General features: G+C 42.3%; 1 protein-coding gene across 1 annotated transcript in view; it reads right to left on the bottom strand.

Moving 5' to 3' along the window:
- The window catches only part of LOC307263343 (inactive phospholipase C-like protein 2), a 62,106-nt gene that overhangs the window by 19,938 nt on the left and 17,991 nt on the right, over positions 1–24,177 (bottom strand). The window contains exon 2 of the mRNA XM_080044482.1: positions 721–3,207. Coding sequence (XP_079900608.1) covers positions 721–3,207 — 2,487 coding nt within the window. The remainder of the gene's footprint in view (positions 1–720; positions 3,208–24,177) is intronic.

Raw genomic sequence — 24,177 nt, 5'->3', positions numbered from 1 at the left:
TACAAAATAAAAATAATCTTGTTGTACGCAACAGTCAACAGTTATTTGACCTGGTGAAAATTGTGTTAAAAGAACAGAATTTTGTAAAGCAATATTGAATTGCCAAACTATATGAAAAATTGTAATGCCTTAAATAAGAATACAATTAGATAGACTAATGGAATTTCCTCCAAAACCTGATGGAGTGCACTTATACATATCCAGGTGTTAAATACCAAAGTCTGTCTGTCTGTCTGTCTGTCTGTCTGTCTGTCTGTCTGTCTGTCTGTCTATCTTCAGTAATCATTGATTTTACGAGCTTCTGAAATACACATGTTCTGAAAGAGGACATAATCTTCATAATCTTTTTCTCCGGGAGATGAAATTGGTCCTTTAACTTTAAATGCAGTGACACTAATCAGAAAAAAACAGTTGTTCACCCTATTGCCTCTGTGGTACTACTGTAAAGAGTCCTTGGGTTTCATGAAAGGTGCTAAATCAGTCAGTAATCAATCTGACTTATTCTGAGTTTTATTTGTGACAGGCAACTTTTAGAAAACATCTACTGAATGTGCAGAGCCTTTGAAATTTATGATTGGAACTACAAGTGTCTCCAGCAAAACCTCATCAGTTGAAGATGTTATCAAGTATATACAAAAAAAATTAAAAAGCCCTCTTAATATCCTTCAAGTGGTTATGTTTCATAAATAATTCAAGAATGTAGTTCTTGTAGTTTCTTACCTGTACATTTTCTCTGAGGTCTGTGGCTTCCCTGAGGGGCTGGGTGGATGCTCTGAAGAGCTCGTCTACAACCTTGATGCCTGTGGTCTTGGTAGTGGTGTACTCCCGGGCTCTCCTACCCTTCCTGACAGACAGACCCCTTTTATGTGCCTTTCCTCCACCCCGTCTGTTGGTGATGGCTACATGGACAAACAGGGTGGTGTTGGGTAGGAACTCTCCTGTCAGAGATTGTAGGGGGACATGTCTATAGCCTGGCTGTAGGCACTCAAATGGGATGGTGTACTGGCCAATGAACTCGTCTCCAATGTAGTCATCGTCCAGCACCACAAAGCGCAGTACTGCAAGTTCCGGTAAATTGATCTGGAATTCGAAGCTCTCATCAAAAATAGGGTTGTCACCATTTTGGGAAGCAGTCTTGGTTCTTTGCTCAGCACAATCAGCTGGGATACCATGGATCTCCACATATATGTAGGGCTCGACCACATCTCCCTTAGCAGCAGAGCCGCGAGGCTTGGGCAGATTCTGCCCACTTATGACCTTTATGTGAAGAAGCTGGGCAGACACCCCTGGCAGGGAGTCCCGAGCATTGGCACTGAAGTAAGACACTTCTTCCCGCATGATGGCTGGCCGCAAAACATACCCACAGTTGCCATTCTGTCTGAACCAGCCTAGGTTGAGGTCCATCATCAGTCCTGGTGTCTGGTAGTTCATTGCCACAATCTGGCAGCCACACTTCCAGAAATCCTGGGGATTCATGTTGCTGGCATCAATTCTCATAGGTGTAGGATATATCCTGGAGAGAAAGCGCTTGTTATAACAGACAAATTCCTCTGGGAACTCATTGGCAAACCTGTTTGCATCTACTTCATTGAAGGAACAAATCTCCCAATGTTTTTGGTCCCTCTTAGAGATTTCAAAGTCCCTAAACTGAACTGATTTGCAGAGAGATACAAGGTCAGATAGCTCCCTGCACAGTCTGAGTCTCTTGCAGCCTAAGCCATTGAGCTGGTCCCTCTCATCAGCTCCCACTCTTCGTGACATTTCCAGACCCTCTTCCTCATCCGTAACATCCCCCTCAGGGTCAGTGCAACTAGACGGCAGCCTCTTACCCTTGAGTAGGATCTTACCTTTGATTTTTTCAGGGGAGGGTAGGTACATTTCTTCTTTGTTGGGGGGTTCAAAGTACAGTTTGTCCCCAAGAATCTTCTTCATGTGCTGTGCCATGACCCTCTGCTGGGGGATGCAGCAGTGGGTAACTAAGCAGAGAATCAGCGGATACTCAGAACTCTCAAAAGCATATTGGTTTATGATGTCTAAGACTTTCGAGAGAGCTATATGGGAGGCTACAGAACTACCTACATACACCACTGGTTCATTATCAGGGCCGTCCCATACAATGACTTCAATGCTTCGACAGCCCATCCTTAGGGCTCGGATGTAGCTGCTGATATCTGACGAACCCCAGAAATGGTCTTCTAGAAGGGAGGCATTATGTGATGAGTTGATGTAGTAATGGGACAGAGGCTGGGTCATATCCTGGCACACACGTTTGTGCTGGGGGTCAAAGATGTGGCATTCGGAGGAGAGGAGGTAGTGTGTAAAACCATCAATGGAGAGGTAGCCCCTCTCTCTGCCTTCAGCAGATGGCTCAAATTTCTGAACAATATCCCTGCACATGTCCTCTGTAACACCTTCCACACCCTGCTCCACCTCTACAAATAGCATCAGATCTTTACTGTCCAGATACTCCTTGTTACTGGAGAACTGCACAAGTAGAAAGAAAATCTCTGGCCGTGTGCAGAGCTCACAGTAGGCCTCCACAAAAGTGTCCATGTTAATTGCCTCTCCATATTGGTCTTTAGCTTTCTGGAGTTCCTTGAACTTCAGCTCTATCCTAGACTCTTTCATTCCAGGATTGAGCCCCTTGATGATCTGGGTGGCTCTGAACAGGTCGATATGCCCATCCTTTTCCATATCTGCCAGTTCAAACACTGAGCCAATCCAAGATGTCCGTAGACTCGGTTGGCTGGGTTCCACCATGTCCACGGTGTGCCGGCCATAAGACACCAAATACCTCAGGCCCATCACCCAGGTGCTGACAACATCTGCAGTACTGCCTACTAAATCTAAGGACTCATAGTTATCCCCATAGATAATTGAAAAGGCGCATTCATCAGGGAACTGATCTGAGAGACCATTGCTGCGCAGAACTGGAGTTTTCTTTCCCAAACGGACCTCCTTTATGCCCTTGATCTCCAGTTTAGCCTTTTCTGACTCCTTCTTGGATGGCTCCCAACGGAGCCAGCGCATGTCTGGATCCAACAGGAAGTAGCGGTTGTACATACGTGAGTTGGAGCGCACCTTCTTCATCTCACAACCCTCCATCATGAAGGCCATGCAAGCAGCTGTGCTGTTGATCTTGCGGTCACTTGGCATTGAGCTGAAGGACACTGTTTTCTTCCTCACCTGCCTCTGTTTGGAACCATCCTAGAAACAAAATAAAGTGGGGAGGGTTGGGATAGAGAAGGAACTTTTAGTAACAAGTATCTATCTGAATTCAGCACAAAAGCAGTGAATATTACAGTGAGATCATAATGTAAAAAAATAGGAGAAAGGAAAGGAGTGCATAGAGTAGAATTACACTTTGATAAATGCACAATGAATCCTTGGAGAAAAATCCAAATTCTAAACACATGCTGTTATGCTTCTAAAATGTATAAATCGGGGGCGCCCATGGCGCAGTGGGTAGGGCGTCCCTTCCCGGGCCCAGGCCCTGCAGCAGACCCGGGTTGGAATCCCGCCCGGGTCAGTTCTCTGCATGTCTTCTCCTCTTTGCCCCAATTTAACTCTCTCTCTCCAAATCTATCTAATAAAGCAAAAATAAAAAAATAATATTTAAAATGTATAAATCGGCATTATTCATCATTCCATTTAGAAAAAATTCATAGACTATATTTTTGGGCTACCATTAATAAGCCATTTATCAGTAGCTTAGAGTAAATCTTTCTTTCCTTCATTTTCTACCCAGCAGTAAGCCAACATGCTGGGGCTCATCTTTATTGAGATAGGACAAAGTGGTCGATGGACACCATGCAGGGGTTTCCTTGTCATTTGTCAAAAAACAGAATCAGTACTTTTATAATATATTTATGACAGTCCAATATCCTGAGAAATAATTACATCTTCATTGCAAATACACATCCCAAAGTATAATTATTGTGCAAATATTTTTAAGTGCATATTTTTGTGCAAAAGCAGAGTAACTTCTGGGGTTTTCCCTTAATTAGATTGTAATATACTGTAATGCATGCTGCATGACGTCTTTTTCTGTTTTAAACAGGACTGCCTGCTGTAATGATAGGGTACCAAACTGGAGATACGATTATAGCTTCGCTCAAGCCACATAGTTTCATCTCTTAAACAAAGTTTGGTGTCATGCTACCTTATAACTGCTTAAGCTCTGAAGAGACAGTATCTCAGCAACCAAAGCAAAAACCAAACTTGAAAAGGTAGTAAAACAGAATTTCTGCACACAACCTGCCTTGACACGACTGAACTTTTGCAGCTTCTAGGTCTTGAGCCTAGCTGGCAGAAAGCAGACAGAAAGCAGACAGACAGCACTGCCCTATTTCGACGTAGGGCTGTTGCAGCTAGATTGCCAAAATTATGATGGCCTGGTTAAGGGCTTGGAAAGTGGGCTTGTTGAATAATGCATACCAAATAGAGCAATACTTTAAAATCACAACTAAACCAATCCACCTATTACAGTTGCATATTTAAACTACAAAGCCTGTCATTGCTCAAACTCTGACGGAAAGCTATTTATCTTTAAAAATCATTTTGTGAAAACATGTTTTACCACAGTCACATGTCTGTGTCGATGTGAATTGCTTGCAACACTTCCAATATGAACTAAATGTAACCAAAGCCAAGCTCCCAAGTGAACACAAAAGGGTAGAGGACCCCAGGGCTACGGAGGAGTACGTATGTCATTCCCCCCAAGACAGTAACTGCCTGTGCAGATCTGATAGATCTCCCCATAGCATGGTTCAACTCTAGCCACAGTGAAACACCTCAGAGCCATCCATCTTCCACCTGACGGTCAGATGCAGATGACGCCCAGAGCTTCATCACGATTGATGAGCCCCACTTGATGCAAAGCTCAAGATATTCCATGATCGTCGCTCACTGGTTTTGCCCTTGTATTTCGACCTCCATCTCCTACACATACGTATACCCAATATAATGATTTCCAGGATACCGAAGAAAAATGAATAGAGAAATAAATCAATCTTTAATGTGGATGGAAATACATTTAGATGATTCTACACAAGACCTTTACTGGTCTTACAACATATGGTGTGCTGTGGACTGATAATAATGGGATCACCAAGGCCAAAAAGGTTGCTCTTGATGTGTTAAAAATAGAGTTATTCCATCATTTATTGCTCCGTCCTGAGTGATACTTGCATGCAATTGTTGTGATAGCTAGTGCCAAGAGCCACAGGCACATGGTAATGCATGTACCGTTGCCAAGACTTTAAGGGTAACGAGGGTACTGTTGGTTCAGTTGGAGGATTATACAATTTAAACTCTTTCACAGAGGAAACAGAGGAGTGGAAATAACTTGTCAAGCCATCCACACGAGAGAGGCAGGCGGACCACAGCATCTTAAGAAAATCATCTGCCTTCAACCCATCATACTGCTTGTTGTGGGATATAAATCTCGAGGCCATAATCCCATTTCAACCCAAATGTCATGCTCTTTAAATCTATCTAGCCTGCTCCTTTGCCCCCATGAGATGAAAAACTACAGCTAACAACTTGCCAATTTGAAATGAAGGTTGTTTGCTCCTCTGCTGTTTGCAAAATAAACCTGATAGACATCTACACTGACTGGGGTACAAGGGACGAAAAAAAATCTCAGAGAGACAGAAAGCAGACTGAGCAAGTGGCAAGAGGGGGGAGATCTGTTGAGGTCTGATTGTTTCCAGGCCTTCTTTAGGGAAGTGCTGTAACCACAGAGGGTCAAAGAGTATGAGGGTAATCTTATGTCACTTTAACATGCTGTTACAATTAGTTGGACAGACAGGCAGGACAAAATGCTGTTGCCCTCAGCTCCAGCCTCTCAATCAAAACCAAGTGTATGGTCTGTTGGGGATCATTTCCCCATAAGATTGAAACTAATGTTTACTTATAAATTTAAATGGAAAATCATCAAGAGGTACAGGATTAATACTTTGCTGGTCAGTGGTGTCTGTTTTATGGAGTCATGCACACATACTGTAACTAAGGCCCAGAAGATCAATAAAAAAAACATCAATTAGAATATACAGATTTTTTGTATTTCCTTAAAACATTTATTTATAAAAATATGTATTAGCTTTTCAAAAAATAAATTCTTCATGTCCATTTTCCTGCATGAAGCATTTTTTTTCTTTTTATCTCTATCGGCCACGCTTCTGCTGCACTCTAACTACGTTAAAAAATAAATAAAAATGTACAGTCCCTGGGGTTTTTCCTGGTAGAGATATCTGTATATCTGTTGTTGTTGTTGTTGTTGTTGTTGTTGTGGTGTGTGTGTGTGTGTGTGTGTGTGTGTGTGTGTGTGTGTGTGTGTGTGTGTGTGTGTGTGTGTGTGTGTGTGTGTGTGTGTGTGTGTGTGTGTGTGTGTGTGTGTGTGTGTGCAGGCGCTTCTGGCTTGACTGCCTGTTGCTGCTGTTTGCTGTGTGACATTGTGGTATTTTGGTAATATTCCACACCTCCCCCATACACCATCATTTCCTTGGGGGACGCTGGATGCTCCGGGCTGGGTCAAACTCTCCCTGATGGAAGGCGCGAGGCTACCGGGGACGGGGCAGGCTGTGAGACAATTCGACCAACATCCTCTGAAGGGCAGTGGTATGTCACACTCACTCTCCCTCCCGTCACTGTTGTCACACTTTGACGCTGTGCACCGCAAGCAGTGTGACAAGGGGAACTTAACTCCGGGGAGGCAATTAATGCAACATGAGTTCCCAGGCAGCCTGTTACACTGACTGCAGTACCCTTTTGCGTGGAGTATACCAAAACAATAACTCTTTTAAAAATGTTACTGTATGGACAAGTTATTTTCATAGACTTCCGATACATCTGCATGATCATTATACAGTATATCAAATGATATGGTTATGTCATATCTAAAACAAATATGCATTTGTGTCTTTCCTCTACTCCCCCATTCTACTGTATATCCTTGCTTCATGTATAGTTTGTATGTTTGTGTGGTGGGTGCAACATTAGATCACTCTGAGAAAAAAAAGCCTTCCAGTAGGACCCCGGTCATATACCTCTTTCAGTACCGTGGGCCCACTTCCACCCCAGCCCACCAAACCTCAAGCCATCCCACCTCCTTGCCATGGCTGTGCTGGATCCCCGCCACTCGCTACTCTTTGCTCCCATCATATCTCAACTCGATAAAAGGGTCTGCAGAAACCAGTCAGACACGGCTCAATTCCTCTCGCCCACAGAGCTTGCGGTGTGTCATTTGTGTGTGCAATGTGGATCGGTGAATATGGCAACAGGGGAGCGTGGGTAATGGGGAGTGAAGGCAGAACAGAGCATAGCAGAGCCCTCTCCAAGATGTGAGTCAGAGTTATATGTGTGTTGATTTTGTGTGCATGTGTGCTGGTGGGATCATAGGATCAATGTCTATACATATAGAGTAGCACGGCAGACAGCTAGTCACACTAAGCAACATTACACAACCAAACGCACACCATGTCAAAGACACATGCTCACTGCGACTAATTATTGTCACAATTACAGAAATAATATTACAGTAAAGGCAGAAATGCTGATCTCTCCAATTATCAGACTAATGATTTTCACCATGGTAATGATGCCTGTCTGCATTAAAAATGGAGCAATAATTCAATGTTACTAGTTGAATTATTTTCACAAATAAAATATGTGTATTTTCTATTATTAATTATTATTATTATACTGTATTATACTTTTATATTTAAAAAGTTATGTATTGTATACTTGTTATGATTAGTTTAATCATCAATCTTCTCAAGCAAAATCGAATTGGGAAATAGAGAAACGAAGAAAGAGAGAGGTAAAGTAGATGCATGCTAAGATGGTGTATATGCAAAAAAGGGAGATTGTGGAGGGAGTGTTTGACAGAAAGAGCATGTTTAATGAGCTTGATGTTGACTTAATTTGCTTGGATGTTTTGGTAATGCTGTAATTGTAATCGGTAATTGAACCATAATGTCAATAAAGCCAATTAAATCAAATTGAATAGTTAAATTCTGATAAGGAGGCGAAGAGAAATAGAAAGAGAGGGAAGGATGGAGAGATAAATGCAATGTCAGAAACATTTTTCCCTGGCAACATAGCATCGTTATCCGTCATTCAAATAAAATTGAAAACAGATTTTGGAAATAGGAGAGGCTAGGGAGGGATGGAGAGAACAAAGAGAGACAGATGAGGGAGAGTGAGTCAGGGGGAGAGAGATGCCGGCCCTGTCACCATTTGTCACTGTAATCTCCTGTGTGGGCGACTGCTTTAATTCTCACAGCGGTACTCTCCGCCGCTCATCGCGTAACTCAGCACACACCATCTTGATGCGAGTTTTGCAGCACATGGAAATAATGTGCGAAACAGCAAGAAAATCCAAGGTCTGAGGTGGAATGTGAAATGCGTGAATTTAGTGTGTGCAGACATGCTGGTCCCAGTGCACCGATTGATTTACATTTTCATCCAGGTTTTACCATTGTGCAAGACGCACAAGGTAATCCCCAGTTGTGCTGATAACACTCTTTCCATACTCGGAGAATAAGTCGAAATCCCTAAGAATTTTGATCAAACCAAAGATCACCAAACAGTCTCTGTAATTACTGGCCCACAGAGAGTTAGAGAGCGGAAGGCCATGCTATTGAGCTGGGAAAACACAGAAAAAAAAGCTGTCTTAAAAGGTGGAGTCAGCGATTCTGGAGAATGCTTGTTGTCAAAAAAGGAAGGGGGCCTTTGTCAAAATGAGTGAATATGTCCTCACGATCTGCTACCTGAGTGTGCGCTGAAAAAGAAATCCAGTGTTAATACGAAGTTTAGGCTTTGTAAACGGGCATGTTGCTAGCCACGGCGGGTGGGCCCCCTTTTTTTGTTTACATACCCTTATTCCAAATACCAGTTTACAGAACCAAGGTTGTATATAAACACCAGATTATTTTTCAGGGCACACACAGTACGGACAGGTAGCGGAAAATTAGGAGGCATTCACTGACTTTGACAAAAATGTACTTTGACAAAAAGATTTATCCAGAATCGCTTTCCCCACCTTTAAATAATTATGTCACAATATGGTTTTATTGTTTAAGAGGCCATTCATCACTTTCAATCATGCGACCACTCGGTACATTCAATAGGACACGTCCCGCAGGTTTGGTAATAAATCATAGCACACCTTTCTGCATTCACTGCACATTTGCCTGCACATATGCACACAGCACACCAATGTCAGGCTCTCCTGTGGCTTCTCTATGACACCACCCTGGTTCTCCCAAGCTGCTTTCCTTATGCTTTCCATCGCATCCAGTGTCTCCAATGGGGCCAATTATTTCCAGCAGAACTTTTTTCACAAGCTCAGTTCAGGTGAGCTTCATGTGCGCAATGCATGTGTGTGCATGCTTGTTGCTTAGCATGAGGGAGAGAGAGATAAGGAGAAGGAGAAAGAGAAAGAGAGAGAGAAGGAGAAGGAGAAAAAGAGAGAGAGAGAGTAACAGAGACAGTACTTCGCATGGTAAATTCACATCCAGTGCAAGTTTTCCTCACGGCCAGCTTCCTGTCTTTATCAGTCTGCGGTCGTCCTCTTCTGTAGACAAAGCGGTCAGTCTCCCACTCTCTCTAAGTGATTGTGTGTCTGTCAGGTCATGTTGGTAATTCTCTAGAAGCCGTGTTAAATAATAGCTGAATAATCCTTGTATATCAGGAGAGGGAGACAAGGGAACGGACTGTTTGTCCCTGGATTCACCTACAATATACTGCAGAATGCACTCCAATGTTCCTGGTATAGGGGAGGATGTCTGAAGGTTGTTGTATCAGCCCATATTCATGATTTCTATCTCACACTCCCTACGTTAACTATTCCATCCCCGTACAAGCACCGTGCCCCCATTCAACTAATGCATTCTGACCCAGAACGGAGTCTCCCAAGATGACAAGAGTTCAATTCTCACTGGGGCCACCCTTATATCTAAAAATGCATTCACCCTGATGGCACTGTGAGACACTTTGGATGAACCGTTCATAAAAATGTAATACTGTTACTCTCGGATTGTAATCTTTCTCTCTAGCGTTTCACTAGAAAAAAAAACTGGATTGGGAACTTTTCACATAAGTCTTTTAATCTCCAAGTGACAGTGACAGGAAATAGTTTGAAAGATTTAAATCAACACTTTTTCGATAGTGAAGATACGAAAGGGACAAGTAAGGTCAGGTAAGAAGTTACTTCATGTGCAAGAAAAACTACTTTATCTGGGCAAGAAAGCTTGTAGATGCTGTCTCGGTGAGGAATAGGATTCTCGTATCTCTTGCAACACTTTCTTGGTTGAGTGGGTCCAGTGTTATGCCAGTTTGAGGACCCTGCATTTTGAACATCATACGCAAGTCTTTGGTTATTTCTTTTCTTAGGCCACAGAGATGAATATAATTTCACAGCTCATGAACAATTCTGTCTGAATCCAATATAAGCATAGTAATTAAAGTCAATAAAACAGGAGTAGCAGGGTTTTTATCTGACCACCTTGGCCTTATGCTAACAAGCTGACGGCTATGCACCACAGGGTCCCTCACGGCTATCGCTACTGGAGGCACTCATAGACTAAGATATAACTATGTTTAATACATCCCCACAGTCTTCATTGGCTTTAATTAAACAGTGTTGTCTGATCTCGATGCATTTCTTTCATTACATTCATTAGCACGCTGTTTTCTCATTTCCCCAAATGGTTGTTTAGCCACAGGCTCCAGATATTGGCTGTTTGGACAGGAGGGAGTGTGTGACATGATAGTGTGTTTACTCAATTTCCCGACGATAACCAAAACACAATAGCCGCCACTGCTGCTTTGACAATGGCGTCTCATCTTGTCATCAGTCCCCTCCTGCGTGTATGTTCACTCTCTCACTAATGTTTGCTCTCCTACTTCGTCTTTCTTGCTTAATCTTTTCGGCTCCATGTTCCTGGATTAATGTATTTTGTATGCCTGTCTTACTCTCTTCTTTGTCTCAGTTTCTACACACAGACTATCCCTTCATACAGCACATACAGTGATGAGATTGATACCGGGAAACAATTAAGGCCGGACTAGCGGTGTGCTGAATGTTCCTGCCCTGTGGGAAATGATCTATCACTTCCTCAATAACATCTCACGAGAGGCAGCTGTTTGGAACCTGTGGCTCAGAATGAATGGTCTGCCTGAGCCCTGGGGCGCCACAAAATGGGGAAGCCAGAGGAATTCTTTTAGGTAAATGCATATAGGCCTAAACTGGATGTAGAAAAAGTGGCCATCCTCTCCCCTGTTCCTTCACCGTGTGTCCGTGTTAAGACAAGCAGCTCACTTTGAACAGGAAGTGATTACAGTTGCAGTGGCTCTTGTGTGCAATGCTGAAACAGATGTGGCCTTCGTCTGATCCACTTCCAATGAAACTTTGCACAGAGACCACATCTCTGTCTGAGCCAGACAGATAGAGGATGAGGCTGACGATGAACGCTAGGCTGATTAACAACAAATGTCACCTTGTCACATATCTCTGCGCATTTTACCCTCACAATACAGTGAAATGACAGCCTGCCAAAAGATTAAAGGCATCTCCACAACAAAGAGGACAATATGCTAGATGTTATCTGTCTAGTGTGAAGGAAAGCAAAATGCTGTTTTTAAGACAAAACAATGCAGGTGAATATAGGGACATTTACATTTTTCCCCCAGAAATGAAATAGTGCAAATAATAATGATTATGGAAGGTTTAGTTGATTGGTTCTTTAGAAGTTGATATTTTTGGTTCAGGGTATTGAAAATATATAATGGTTGTAGTTGTGGTTCACTACATACTGTACAACAGACAAGGTTTAGTAAAATGAACACCTAAATGTACATTTTTGGAACTTTTATTTATAGCTGTATGAAAGAAGACATGGTATGGAAGCAAAACAGCCAAACATCTCAAAATGTACTAGTGCTTGAAAGAACAATGTTTTTTTGGTCTGCCGTGTGTCGCCTTGGAGCAGGAACATTGACCTCCCATAGCTGATATGGGATTTGCAAGTTTGAGCATGAAGGTTCTCATGCTATAAATAAAACAATTACATGACAATGAGGCCACATATCGCACTGCCTGGCCTGGCCTACCCCGGCATCCTCAACACTTCAGTCTGTCAATGCAGTCACACACGGCCATAACCTTGACTGCCGTCTGCATTGCAGCGAATGGCAGGGAGCGAGGAAGTGCCCCCGCTTTCCACCAGAGAGCCACTGCTGCTGCTGCAGTACAGGACACCTCTGCTACACCCCTCCCTCCCTACACCTCACCTTTTTCACTTCTCCTCTATACTCCCCGAACAGAACCAAAGAGAGGGAGAGAGATACACAAAGAGGCATCAGCGTCCTGCACTGTCCTCTGGCAGATGTGCCTCGTGGTGTGCACCACCGCACAAACACAGCCTGTCCTTGGTGGCAATTATGTGTCTCCCCATCTCATTTTGGGACTGTACATTGAAGAGAAAATAGGACAAGAGCATAAACCATAATGAGATCCATAAGCTATGCCAAAAATTCTTGCGCAATCTTCAGAAAGGGTTCAGTTTTGCGCTCTACACCCCCTCATGTATTCCCAGACACACACAGAGACAGTGACACAGACAGAGAGACAGACACAGAGACAGAGACACAGACACAAACATCCTTGTACTTCTATCTTTGTGAGGACATTATTGACATAATGCATTGAGTAGCCCTTACCTTAACCATCACAACTAATTAAACCGTAAAACCTGGTCTTAACAGCCTTTGGAAGAAGTTAGGACCAGCAAAAATGTCCTCAATTTAAAAAAAAATGTCCTCACTCCAATGGTTAAAAGCTGTGTTTACACATACACACACACACACACACACACACACACACACACACACACACACACACACACACACACGCACACACACGCGCACTCTGATTTACTGTGAAACCCACATATTGTTGTAGAGGTACACACCTGCCTCCATGAGTAGCACACTCACTGTCCAAACGCCCACCGTGTATGTATTTTAAACATCCGGATCTGAGATGAAGCTATTGAGATGCCAGAGTAAAGAAGGAGAAGGAGGAGGTTAACATTGGCAAGCGTTCAGTGAAGTCCAGTCAACTGTGTGGGTGCAGAGGCCTCTGTGTGGGTGGAAGAGCAGGCAAGCTTACTATAGCACAGCAATACATGGAATGGAGGAGCCTTTGGAAAGGTTTGTTTTCCTCCAAAAAACCCTTTCTCTGTTCAGTGTTTGGCAAAAATAAGACTAAGTCTCCGAACAGGCTTTGATCAACGATGCATTTTCTCTTTGACACATTCCACGCCTGCGCCCGTGAAGCCCACTCAACTCTATAAATAATCCCTGTGAGCCTGATCCTTGGCTGGGCTCTTTCTGTCTTGTCAATAGGCTGGTGAACCAACTCACAGAGTGCACCAGTGCCAGCGAGAAAAACAACCCATGGTGTGTGTGTGGCATCTGCACCCATTTATCCTAGATAATGATTATCCATTGCACTTCATCAGTAACTTCTTCCACCACTGGTAAACTGGGCAGAACAGCGATAACTAGCAGGAGCTTGAAGCCGAGCTAGGCTGAATTGCTGCTGAGATGAATAACAGTTTCAATAGCTTTTTTCTCCCAGAAGTGGAGGCAAATGTAGGACATGGGAGGAAGTGGGTGTGTTTGTGTGAATGCACAGTGAAGGGAGGGTGGAGGACGCGGGAGCAGCACAGTGCTTCAATGTGCCCACTTTGCATTAGAGCTCTGGATGAAGGTCACCTTTGTGTTTCCCCCCCGACATGCCTGACTGGCAGGAGGACTGCAGAGGGGAATCAGAGGGTTGGCACTATGGTGACAGATCGGCAGAGGAAAGACATGGACAAAAAACAGGGGGGTCTTCTAAGTGAGGAAGAAGGCAGTTTGCCATATACAGGGGGATAACGGGAAAAAACGAGGGGTTCCTATTTTTAGGTCTGGCGCTCACTCCTCCACTGAGAACAGGGGGAGTAAGGATTCCCTAGGAGATAGCTGAACAACAGGAGAGGAGGTGAATCTGATAAGGATGCGCATAAAAAGCCATGCTCATGTACAGGTCTCAGATGGCCCAGTTTGATCGAAAAAGCGCTGGACTGGTGAAAGTTAACTCATCTCTCCTTGCAAGGAAATGCTCTTGTGCAGAAGGTTGTGTGAAGGTGACAGAGAATATGTGTCACCTATGAACAGCAGCATTTCTCATGGTGTCCCTTTTTCTTAGACGAGATTGTTATTCTCAGCACGGTGAGGACACAGTCAGTATGCACAGTTAAGTCAAGCTACATTTAGTGCTCGACTAGGCCGTTTAATTGGACTAGTGTCCTTGTCCCAGTATACAAGCACGGGAGGGGAATCGATCTATTGACTGAAGTATTTCCAAATCCACTACAATAGGTCACAATGTGCCCCCTTTCAGCTGCTTCCAGTTTGTTAGTATTGTTAGTATTCTAACACCAATACTCAAGACCACAAAATCAACAAAACTACTTTGCTACGGTTAGCGAGCAGCAAACTGGTAACATGTCGAGCGGTGATATGGATAACTTTACAGCGAGCTATGCACATTAAGTACGTGCTGTATGCTTTAAGTTTTGTTCAATACTCCATTTCTTTGGCCACAATCATCATCAAACTGGGCTTAAGGATTTTTTTATCTGGCTCAAACAATGGGTGTGTATGGATTATGGCATGTAAATCAACCTTTAAAGTTAAGTCATATACATTTTATTTATTAAGCCCAGTATAACAAATAACAGTTTGCCACAACATTATCATATTAGCACTACAACACCATCCAACATAAATCTTCCTAGATCCCAGTGGCACACATATGCAAACTCCCACACAGCCTAAGAGAGAAACTGAAATCCGTAGCAGGAGGAAGCACCTATAATGAGTCGGATAAGTGAGTGAAGCACTGTTGGGCTATTTTGGTCCACTGTTGCGTTATCTCTTCATGTGGTTGACTGTACAGCTCCCTGTGGAGCACATAATACCTTGTAAGCCTTCAAGCAGGAGCTGTAGTTTCAGAACCACATCAGTGAGTGGAAGGAGCCGGGCTGGGCCCTTCGGCCCTGTCATTACCATTCTCTGTGGGGAGCTAGAAGACCAGTTTCCTGAAGACTGCCCGACAGGCAACTGTTGCACCAACAAACATCCCTTTGGAGAACACTTCCCGGCTTCCCTGCACCCTCCTCCTATTATCTATATGTGGGTCAACCCTGTTTTAAAATGGATTATGAAATACAGCATATAAATATATATGCCTAAAGTCATAGTGTTCTTTCCATGGACAACAAAGGTTTTTCTTTGTCATTTGCTTAATTATGGAGAGGGGGACTTGCAGAGTGTGGTACTCAAGGTCCTTAAGAAAGGAGAAATAAATAAATAAAACTCCCACTGCGCGATAGCTGCGTTCACATACCAGGCCGGTGTGTTTGGGTGTTACAAGGGACTGGAGGGGGGAACTATGGTCAGAACAGATGTTTAGGGTTTTGTGTGGAACAGGAGGTGGGCGGTTCAGTGGTAGAGAGAAAAACAGTACAAAGCTCTGTTAATTCAAATAAAATATTTCCCCCCTGCAGGGACAAATCCGGCTAAACCATGGCTCAAAATAAAATTTCCGAATTTAACAATGGAAGACCTATAAATGATTCTACCCGGAGTTGGAAAAAATATCCGTTCTGTACTTGTAGTGAATGAAATTCCTATGTGGGCTTGAAAAATCAATACTATTACAGGGCAGAGGCTTTTGGGGTTGACAGTCTCTCTGTCAAATGAAAAATCTTCCCCAGCGTAGTGAGCTGAGCAGTTTTTGAGGCTCACAGGATCCTACAGGGCACCCCTCTCATCATCCATCTGCTGTTTCCCCTGGCCTCTCCCTCCCTTCCTTCCCTCCTATTGGCCTTTATTTTTTGCAGGTCTAAACAGACTCATCCAACAGAGCTAAATCTGACAGCCATTCATTCGTATGGCGTTTCTGTTATTTCCCTTGCCTCTGCTGTTTACCAAAAGATGTTCAGTCGCTTGGCCGTGGAAGTGGAAGCCACTTTGCCTCTTCCTGTACAAAGGGCTTATTGTGATTAAACATGGTGCATCCGTGAGCGTCCTTGCTGATTTACTACACTCATTAAGAACAACCGCAACGCCAGCTCTGCATACTTTAGTGCGCAGGAGGGATTTAACAGTACTTTAACACTGCAGCGAGGTGATAATAGTACCACTGAAAGTTTTTTCCACGTTGTTGCAGGGGATGTTTGAAAGGAAGAAGATAAGGCTTTCCTCAATTGCTTTTTCTCCTCTCTTTGCTATACATCTCTGTTCATATTGCAAGGGCACCTGAAGGGCAAGAAGTGTCGTTGTGCACACACATTTATTGCATCCACGTACAGCATTAGTAATGCAACTAATCTGATTGAACATAAAAGAGAAAGAAAAAGCAGCAGCTGCATAATGCTGCAATAATAATAGTGAAACGTTTTGCTCACTTTCAAGAAAAACAGGAAGCAAAGCGCCACATGCATTAACATACTTTTCATATAGTTTTTTTCACAACAGAATAGCAGAGGGTGCCTTTAGCAGGAAGCACTTAATCATAGCTTGGCATTCTATTGATTTCAGATATGCCTCCTGAGCAGTGCCCACACACTAACCAGCTCCATCTGTATTTTGTTTTTACACACACAGCTTCCATGTTTCATGGGCAACGAGAATGCAACGTTGTCAATCAAAACACAGCTTACTACGTTTGAACCCAGATTACGATCGACAGCCAATTTCTGGTGCACAAGTAATTGAAATTCATCAGCCCTGACCTTTTTCTTCAGCGGAGCTCGGCATAGTTTGATCCAGCATGTTATGTTATTCATAGAACCTGTCTGAGTCAGATAACAGTGGAAAAATTGGCAGGAAAAAGGGAAACTACCAAATACAGAAAGTTGTCACTATTTCTGCCTATTGTCGACACATTAATTCAATGATAATGTCGGAAATAGTGGTTGTGCTGCATATGATGATGCAGGTATGTTGGCAGCCAGTGAGTTCTCATTTCAATCTCATTTGCAAAGCAACATTTCAGACATGAAAGAGCATTTTAAACCACCTCTCACAATTGGGACACCCTCGTCAAATTTGCTGCATAAGGGTGCCTTTGCTTTTTCAGTCCTCCCCAGATTACAAGGTCATGCGAACGGCAGGCAACTTTGATTTGGGGAACGCCTGCCACTTTTTAAGCCCATATACTTCATACATCACAGAGCCTGTGCAAAACACATGTTAACTGGCTATGAACCTGAAGGCAATTGGAAACAAGTCAATTTTCAAGATTAAATAAAGCAGCGAATAGAGCACTAAAGTGGCCTGATCTGCTTTCCTCGTGAGAATAGAGAAGCCTTTAAAGATAAAGCGTTTTGTTGTTTCTTTTCTAGAAGCTTAGCCTATTGACTTTCATAGAGCAATTCAATGTAACAGCTTAACAGCTTACATGTTTTGTGCAGACTAAGAAGCCTGCATACCCGCCCCCACCCTTGACAAATATTCTGAAGTTGGACTCAGTACCTTTTATTTTTCGCCTACAGTACATATTTTTCTCTAAGAGGCTTGACAGAATGCATAACATGCAACAATGATGGATTGCTTGTGTCCAAAAAATAGGCGAATTGTTCTTCAAAAGGGCCTTTGACTTACTGATAAAAACCTACATTATTAACTATTAAACATCCTTAATGGTGGCACTGATTTAGGTAAATATTTATATATATAATTTCCCTGCTAAATGTACCCCAGTTTAGGCTTTTGAGCATCCACATGTTCCGTTGTACATCTGATGGAACTGATAAACCTCTATTCAACCACCTAAACACTAACAATAATGTGTTGACAGTCCAATACATTTTACACATAATTGTTTAGGACACTAATGTATATCTTACAGATAGCAAGGGTTAAATAAAACATCTCAGCACTTTTCCATGTTTTAGGCAGTGGGGCAAAATCAATGGAAAATGAACATTAGCCAACTTGCTTCTGTATACTATATTTTATAAGGCGAGCATCCTGTCTTTGTATATCAAGCTCAGTGATAAGCTTTGAGACATGAAGATTCTCAGCTTAAGTCAAAGACGGCAAAAGCTGAACCAGAACCATACTTTGCTGCTTTACACTTTGGCTACATGTTAAGTAACTCAGAATCTAATTTGAGGTCTGGTGGTATTGTCATCTGACAAGTTTTAATGCTTCAGCAGCAGTCGCAATAATTAAATGTATTGTATCACATGATAAACTGTGGTGCTACAGATGATCTGTTAGAACAGACAATCTACAGGAAGAAATGGAAAAAACAAGTATCTTAAACAAAAACTGTAGTCAGAGTAAGGCTGAAGGTTTTAATTACATAGACTTGTTATCCAAAATGATGGATTTTCTGCATAGGGAGAAATTAAAATGTATTTAGCAACAATGTAGGTAGGGGATGATCCACTAACTCTGGGCACATGGGAAGTGGCCTCTCCCTGAGATACAATTACAAACAGAACAGATCCAATAAACATAATGATATCACAGGGCTTGTGAGGGGAACACACTATTGTCACTTCACAAACAAAGCAGCTTTGTCTGAGGGACTGACGAACCTTGTATAAGGCTTATCATATGTTGTTTAAACTCCAACAAAGTACAAACTCCAGCCACCAACACGTCCTCCTTAAAGCCACTACAAGTAACATGGCACGTTGGCGGCCCCTTTGGACAAAAGCGGTAGTATTTTTACGACGGCAGCTGTCGTGAAGCTGTTTTCCAGCGCGTGCCGGGCGTGCGAGATTCAAATAATCAAGAAGCAATATAGTGCATGTCCGTGTGTTGAAAGTGTGAGGGCACCGGACTCTTTTCGGCTCCGTGAGAGTGGTTAGTGACACAGCATCAACTAATGCCTGTCAGTGCTACACACACCTGATTGCAATGAGTTGATGCAGTGTCACCTCTCACGGAGCTGAAAGATTCCCTGTCCTCACACAAAGCGAATGAACGAGAGACGGCAGTTAGTATGGATCACGATGAGGTAATGTGTTTATGTTGTTGTAAATAATGACTATTTCAGATGAATAATGGTCATCTGATGATGCTGGTGAGGCAAAGTAAACTTTGTTTTAGTAGGCTACCGCTCATTCATTTAGGAATAAACACTGCAGTTCGCTCCCGTGAAATTGTGTATATACATTGCTTGGCAACGCCCTCCCGCCCGCCTATCACTCTCCCTTTTAGCTTTTCTTCATTGCATTTTCTTTTTTTCCTTTGATGATTCAGCCCCGTTATCAGTCATTATGACGACAAATAACTGTCTCAAACAAGGCTCCCGCTCCCTTTCCTTCACCTGGAGGGATAGGCTTCTCAAATTGCGTTGCAGCGCCACACTGAAATCTGGGACCAATACGGATATGTGACCATAGAGCCTGCACGAGCGAACCGAAAATCGGACTGGGTGTACGACCAGACCATAAGCAGTAATAAAAACTATATAAAAACGTCTTTCTTTGCACTGATGGTCTCGTTTGCTGTTAAAGGTAATTTATGATTATCAGAGGAAACATGAGGCTGTTTAAAAGATATTTAAATGTTACTCAGAGCTGCTTTAAAGGTTAAAATGATCATGTTTGGCGAAAATGGTTTTGAGCTTCCTCTGCCACCAACTAATGATTTCAGTTAAACATTATGTTGATAGTAGAGACCAATTCAACCACCTCAGAGTAAAGAAAAATAAGAAGTTGAATCCTTTGTAAGTCCAGCTGGAGAAAATAAAATGTTTTCATTTTGTTATTATCTTTAAAAAAACACACACACAGGCCTGGAACACATCAGTGATTCTTGAGAACCGGGACAAAAGGCCGTCTTCCATATGCAACTGCTGTTATGTTTAAAACTAAAAATATTTAAAATTGTAGATGTTATTAGGGATTAAGAATAGAATGTCAGGAACACAATTATCCCATTAAATTAAATTTTTTCATTATTATGTCTAATATTTGACACTTGTTATCTTCTCACGACGTCAAAAACAGTGTGTCCTCAGAGAAGGTTTCAATCTTTTATATGCAATTAAACCTATTAAAAATGTACTTTAATGATTAAAAATTGCCTTTTTCATCAAAAGTAACACCAAATAATCTCTCATATCAATAAAAACTGTTTTTCTACAACACATTCATGTTTTATACGGATTCTAAGTGGTGGGACCACTTTACACTTTTCATTATGTAAAATGTAATAAAATCAGGCGAAATAAGGGGCAGCTGTCACTTTGAAGGACCTTTTGTCAAATTCTACCTCTGCAGAGGACATTAAAGTCAGACAGGCTCTGATAAGTGCTGTAGTTTTAGAATATTTTATTTTCCTAATCTTGAAAGTCCTGTGTCACAACCATGATATGTCAACACCGACTTACAATTTCTGAAGAAGTTATTTGAAATTTTGTGATCATTTTATTTTCCTGAAGTAGTTCATACTAGCACCTAACATCAATAGAAAAACCAAATGGCTACTAGATAAATTCCATTTGTTATGTATGTTTAAGAAACGTTAAATATGTCAACAGAGTTGACATCTGACGGTGGTGATAGGCGGTAAAAAAAGCTGGGAGGTTTTGTCAAAGCTTAGCTCAGTAGCTTAGTATATGTTGGATACATACATGTAATTTAATTTGCCTAAACATAGGATTTGTATTTTTTCAACATTGCACCCTGTTTTGTCCCACTTCTCAATAATCACTGATATACTGTATATTCACAAATAGAACATATATACACATGCATCAACAGGGAGCTGTCAGCGCGAGAGGGCCGTCCCATATTGGATGGCACCCCGAGCAGTAAGGGGTTAGGTGCCTTGCTCAAGGGCACATAGGCAGCACCCCAGGAGGTGAATTGGCGCCTATTTTCAATTACCAGTCAACCCTCCAAATGACCATGCTTGAACTAGAAGCAGCAAACTCTGCAGAGGCTGACAGCAGTTGTTGCTACGATATCTGATGCTGTCACAAGTTTTGTCAGACATGTGACCAAACAAGTACTGACAAGCATCCTTACTCCTCTACAGAATTATGTCTTATAGCTGTTTTGTTCGCTGCTTGTTCATTTGTCAGTTTTTCTGTGATCAGTTGAATGCCTTAAGGTGCGAACACACCAAACGCGTTGGATGCGGAGGCGGCATTAAAAAATCCTATTTTTGCATAGGGAACCATTGGTTTAGGCGTGATGATGCGTTAGCCGCGGTAAAGCGGTGCGTTGGGCGCGGTAGCTGCGTTACCAAAGCACCATCGCACCAACGCATGGAGTTAAAAAAATGTAACTTTTTCTGCTCCAACGCGTGACGTTTAGCCGCGTTAGCCAATCAGCCTTGGAGAATGACCCGACGTCACGGTCATCGGCACTGTGGGAGGACAACACAGAGGCTGAGAAACACCGGGGAGGAAATGTATTTGCGGCTGGCTGGTGATATGAAGCCGCTCGGGGTTGGGTTAGAAGCTTTCTTTATATGTCCATGGTTAGAAGACGTGGGGAAAGTGAGCCATGAGAATGGGACACAAAATGACCAAGCGCCAGATCAGGTGCGTTGGGCGCGATGGCCACCGCACCCAACGCGTTTGGTGTGTTCGCACCTTTAGCCAACTAAGCTAGTCATTACACTATCTTACTATGGCTAATCTGTCGCTAATACACTTATTGTTCATTTAAAATTGGGCTCAATGTTTTATTTTTGACTAACTTCTTAATCTGGTGTACTTACTAGGCTAATACTCGATTAATTCATGTGGGGAGTTCAAGTTCATCTTTTACTAATGATACTTTTTTTCTGCCTAGGGTAAAGCACAATACAATAATTCCATATGACAGCTATACTTTAGTGATACCTTGTAACTGCAATAATGCAATTATCAAAGTATCTTTGCTCAAACTCTCATGGTATCACATATTATTCCGGCTCATAGTTGAATGTGTTATATAATGCCGTTTTTACAGTTCCACGGTGGCTTCCGATAAAAAAAAAAAACATTGAAAGAACCAATTTGTTTACAATCCTTATAGGAACTTTGTTTAGCTGGCTGAAGGTAAACTATTCAGTGAATAATGGCTTCTTTTAACTACTGAATTCAAATATAGGTGCTCTGATCACAGGCGGTTATCCTGCATGCAGTAGTTTGTGTTCATCCAGCATTCTTGCTGTAATTTATTCATTTGAGACACATAGAGAAATGTACAAAGAGGAGAATGGAGTGGACTGGCTGCCTAGCAACTCAGAGGTGCCATTCATTTGTTAATTTACACTCAAAGAAGGTCAGCGACTCGAGGGCCAATGTAGGAAAGATGGACTTCAATCGGACACAAAAGGACAAGGAGAGAGAAATAGAGGAAATGTACGGTCAGTTACAAAGATAATCCCTGAAAGAATTCGCTGCCTCAACCTGTTATAGCTCTGAGTAGTTCATCTCACAAAAGAAAAAGAAAAGAAAAGCCAACATTAAGTGTCTTAGTATGGTGCTTGAACATCTACTATGTGCCATTTCCACAATGGATATTCCACATTTGGCTTTTTGGTGATGGTGGTCCAAATATGCATTTAATTGAGTTGAGATTTTGTTGACTGCAAAGGCCAGAACTTAGAACCACTTTGTATTGATTTTCCTCTGGGGACAAGTGGACCCAAAGCAACGCCAAGCATTCACAGGCTTGTATACCATTATGTTGGTGTACGCCACACATGCACTCTCCCCACACGTAAAGAATATGGAGAAGGATGACTCATCTGAACATATCACTATTTTCCCACATCTTTCTTATCCAGTGCCTACGGTTTTTGCACAACTGAAAGTTCATTCATCTTGTAATGAAGGGTTGATGCACTACAACCCTACTATAAAATACATCTAAAATCTCTATATCATTTTCAATGGACTGCACTAGTCATTCTCACCTGAGGAAGAATTGCTCTTCTGTTTTTCCTTACATATCGCACTAATGCATGTACATCACGTCATAATGTAAAAAAATAACCTGAGGCAGTCCATTAATTCTATTATTCACAACAGACAAGAGCAAAGAAATACAACTTAAAGTACAACATTGAAAAAAAATGTTTTGCATTCATAAGACAAAGATTCACTTTTAACGTATTATTGAATGCTTAAGTAACGCTTTAGTACATTCAGCATTCAATAATTGCTGTACAATTCCTAAAAAACATTATTTATTTATTTTTCAAGCATACACTAACTATACGGGGAAATATACAGTAGATGCAGTGGATGACGAGCCAGGAAAGAGATGTGGGTGATGGAGAAGCCCATCTCACTAATATAGCAGGTAAGAGGCTGAAAGCTGCTGTACACGATTCACCGAGCCCGGTACATCCAGATCCATGAGCTGCGCAGAGGTGGTCTGAAGGACACCAATCTCAGTGTAAACCGCCGGTGCATGAGGAAAACAATGGACACAGCTAAATGAGTCATCACATTTTAACTCCGAACCAAACAACAGTGTGAAAATGTAGAGAGGAATCAATACACAGGTTGATGGGAGTGTAAGAGGAGGAGACAAGTGGAGCCGTGGGCGTTTGCTTGTGCACAAAGCACAGTGGTTTCTTCTGACAGTGTCAAAGTGCAGATAACTGAAAGGCGCAAAGGGGGGCATAGATGGACCGGCGTTTGGAAGCAAAATCTCTAGATATTTTTTCAGTTTGAATCGATAACAAAATAAGGCAGAACAATAACTACAATCCATATACTATATACACAGTGCTAGAACATCATGTTACATCAGTGATGGAAGAAAGAGTGATGGAAAGCTGTCTTTAGAAGAGTTTAACAACAGAAAGGAGCTGCCCACAGTACAGGTTATTTCTCCGCTTGTCTGTTTCTGTCTGCAGAATGCAGTCAGCATTATTCAAGCATGTGATGCATGTTTGTCAGATTCGGACCAAGCCTGCACAATATCAAGTTAGCTGGTCAAAAGACCTAGACCACCAACTCGTGTTTAACCTCAGAGCGTGCACATTTTTCACCTTGTTTTTTTGGCTTTGGGCCGCTGTTTGTCCGTTTAACCTAGGTCAGCTGTCTGTTTGTCTCCTTCCTGGCATACCCGCCCTCCCTCCCCA

This window comes from Ammodytes marinus (assembly GCF_949987685.1).
Source record: "Ammodytes marinus genome assembly, chromosome: 16".
NCBI lineage: Eukaryota > Metazoa > Chordata > Actinopteri > Uranoscopiformes > Ammodytidae > Ammodytes > Ammodytes marinus.
This window is presented reverse-complemented; position numbering and strand designations above follow the sequence as displayed.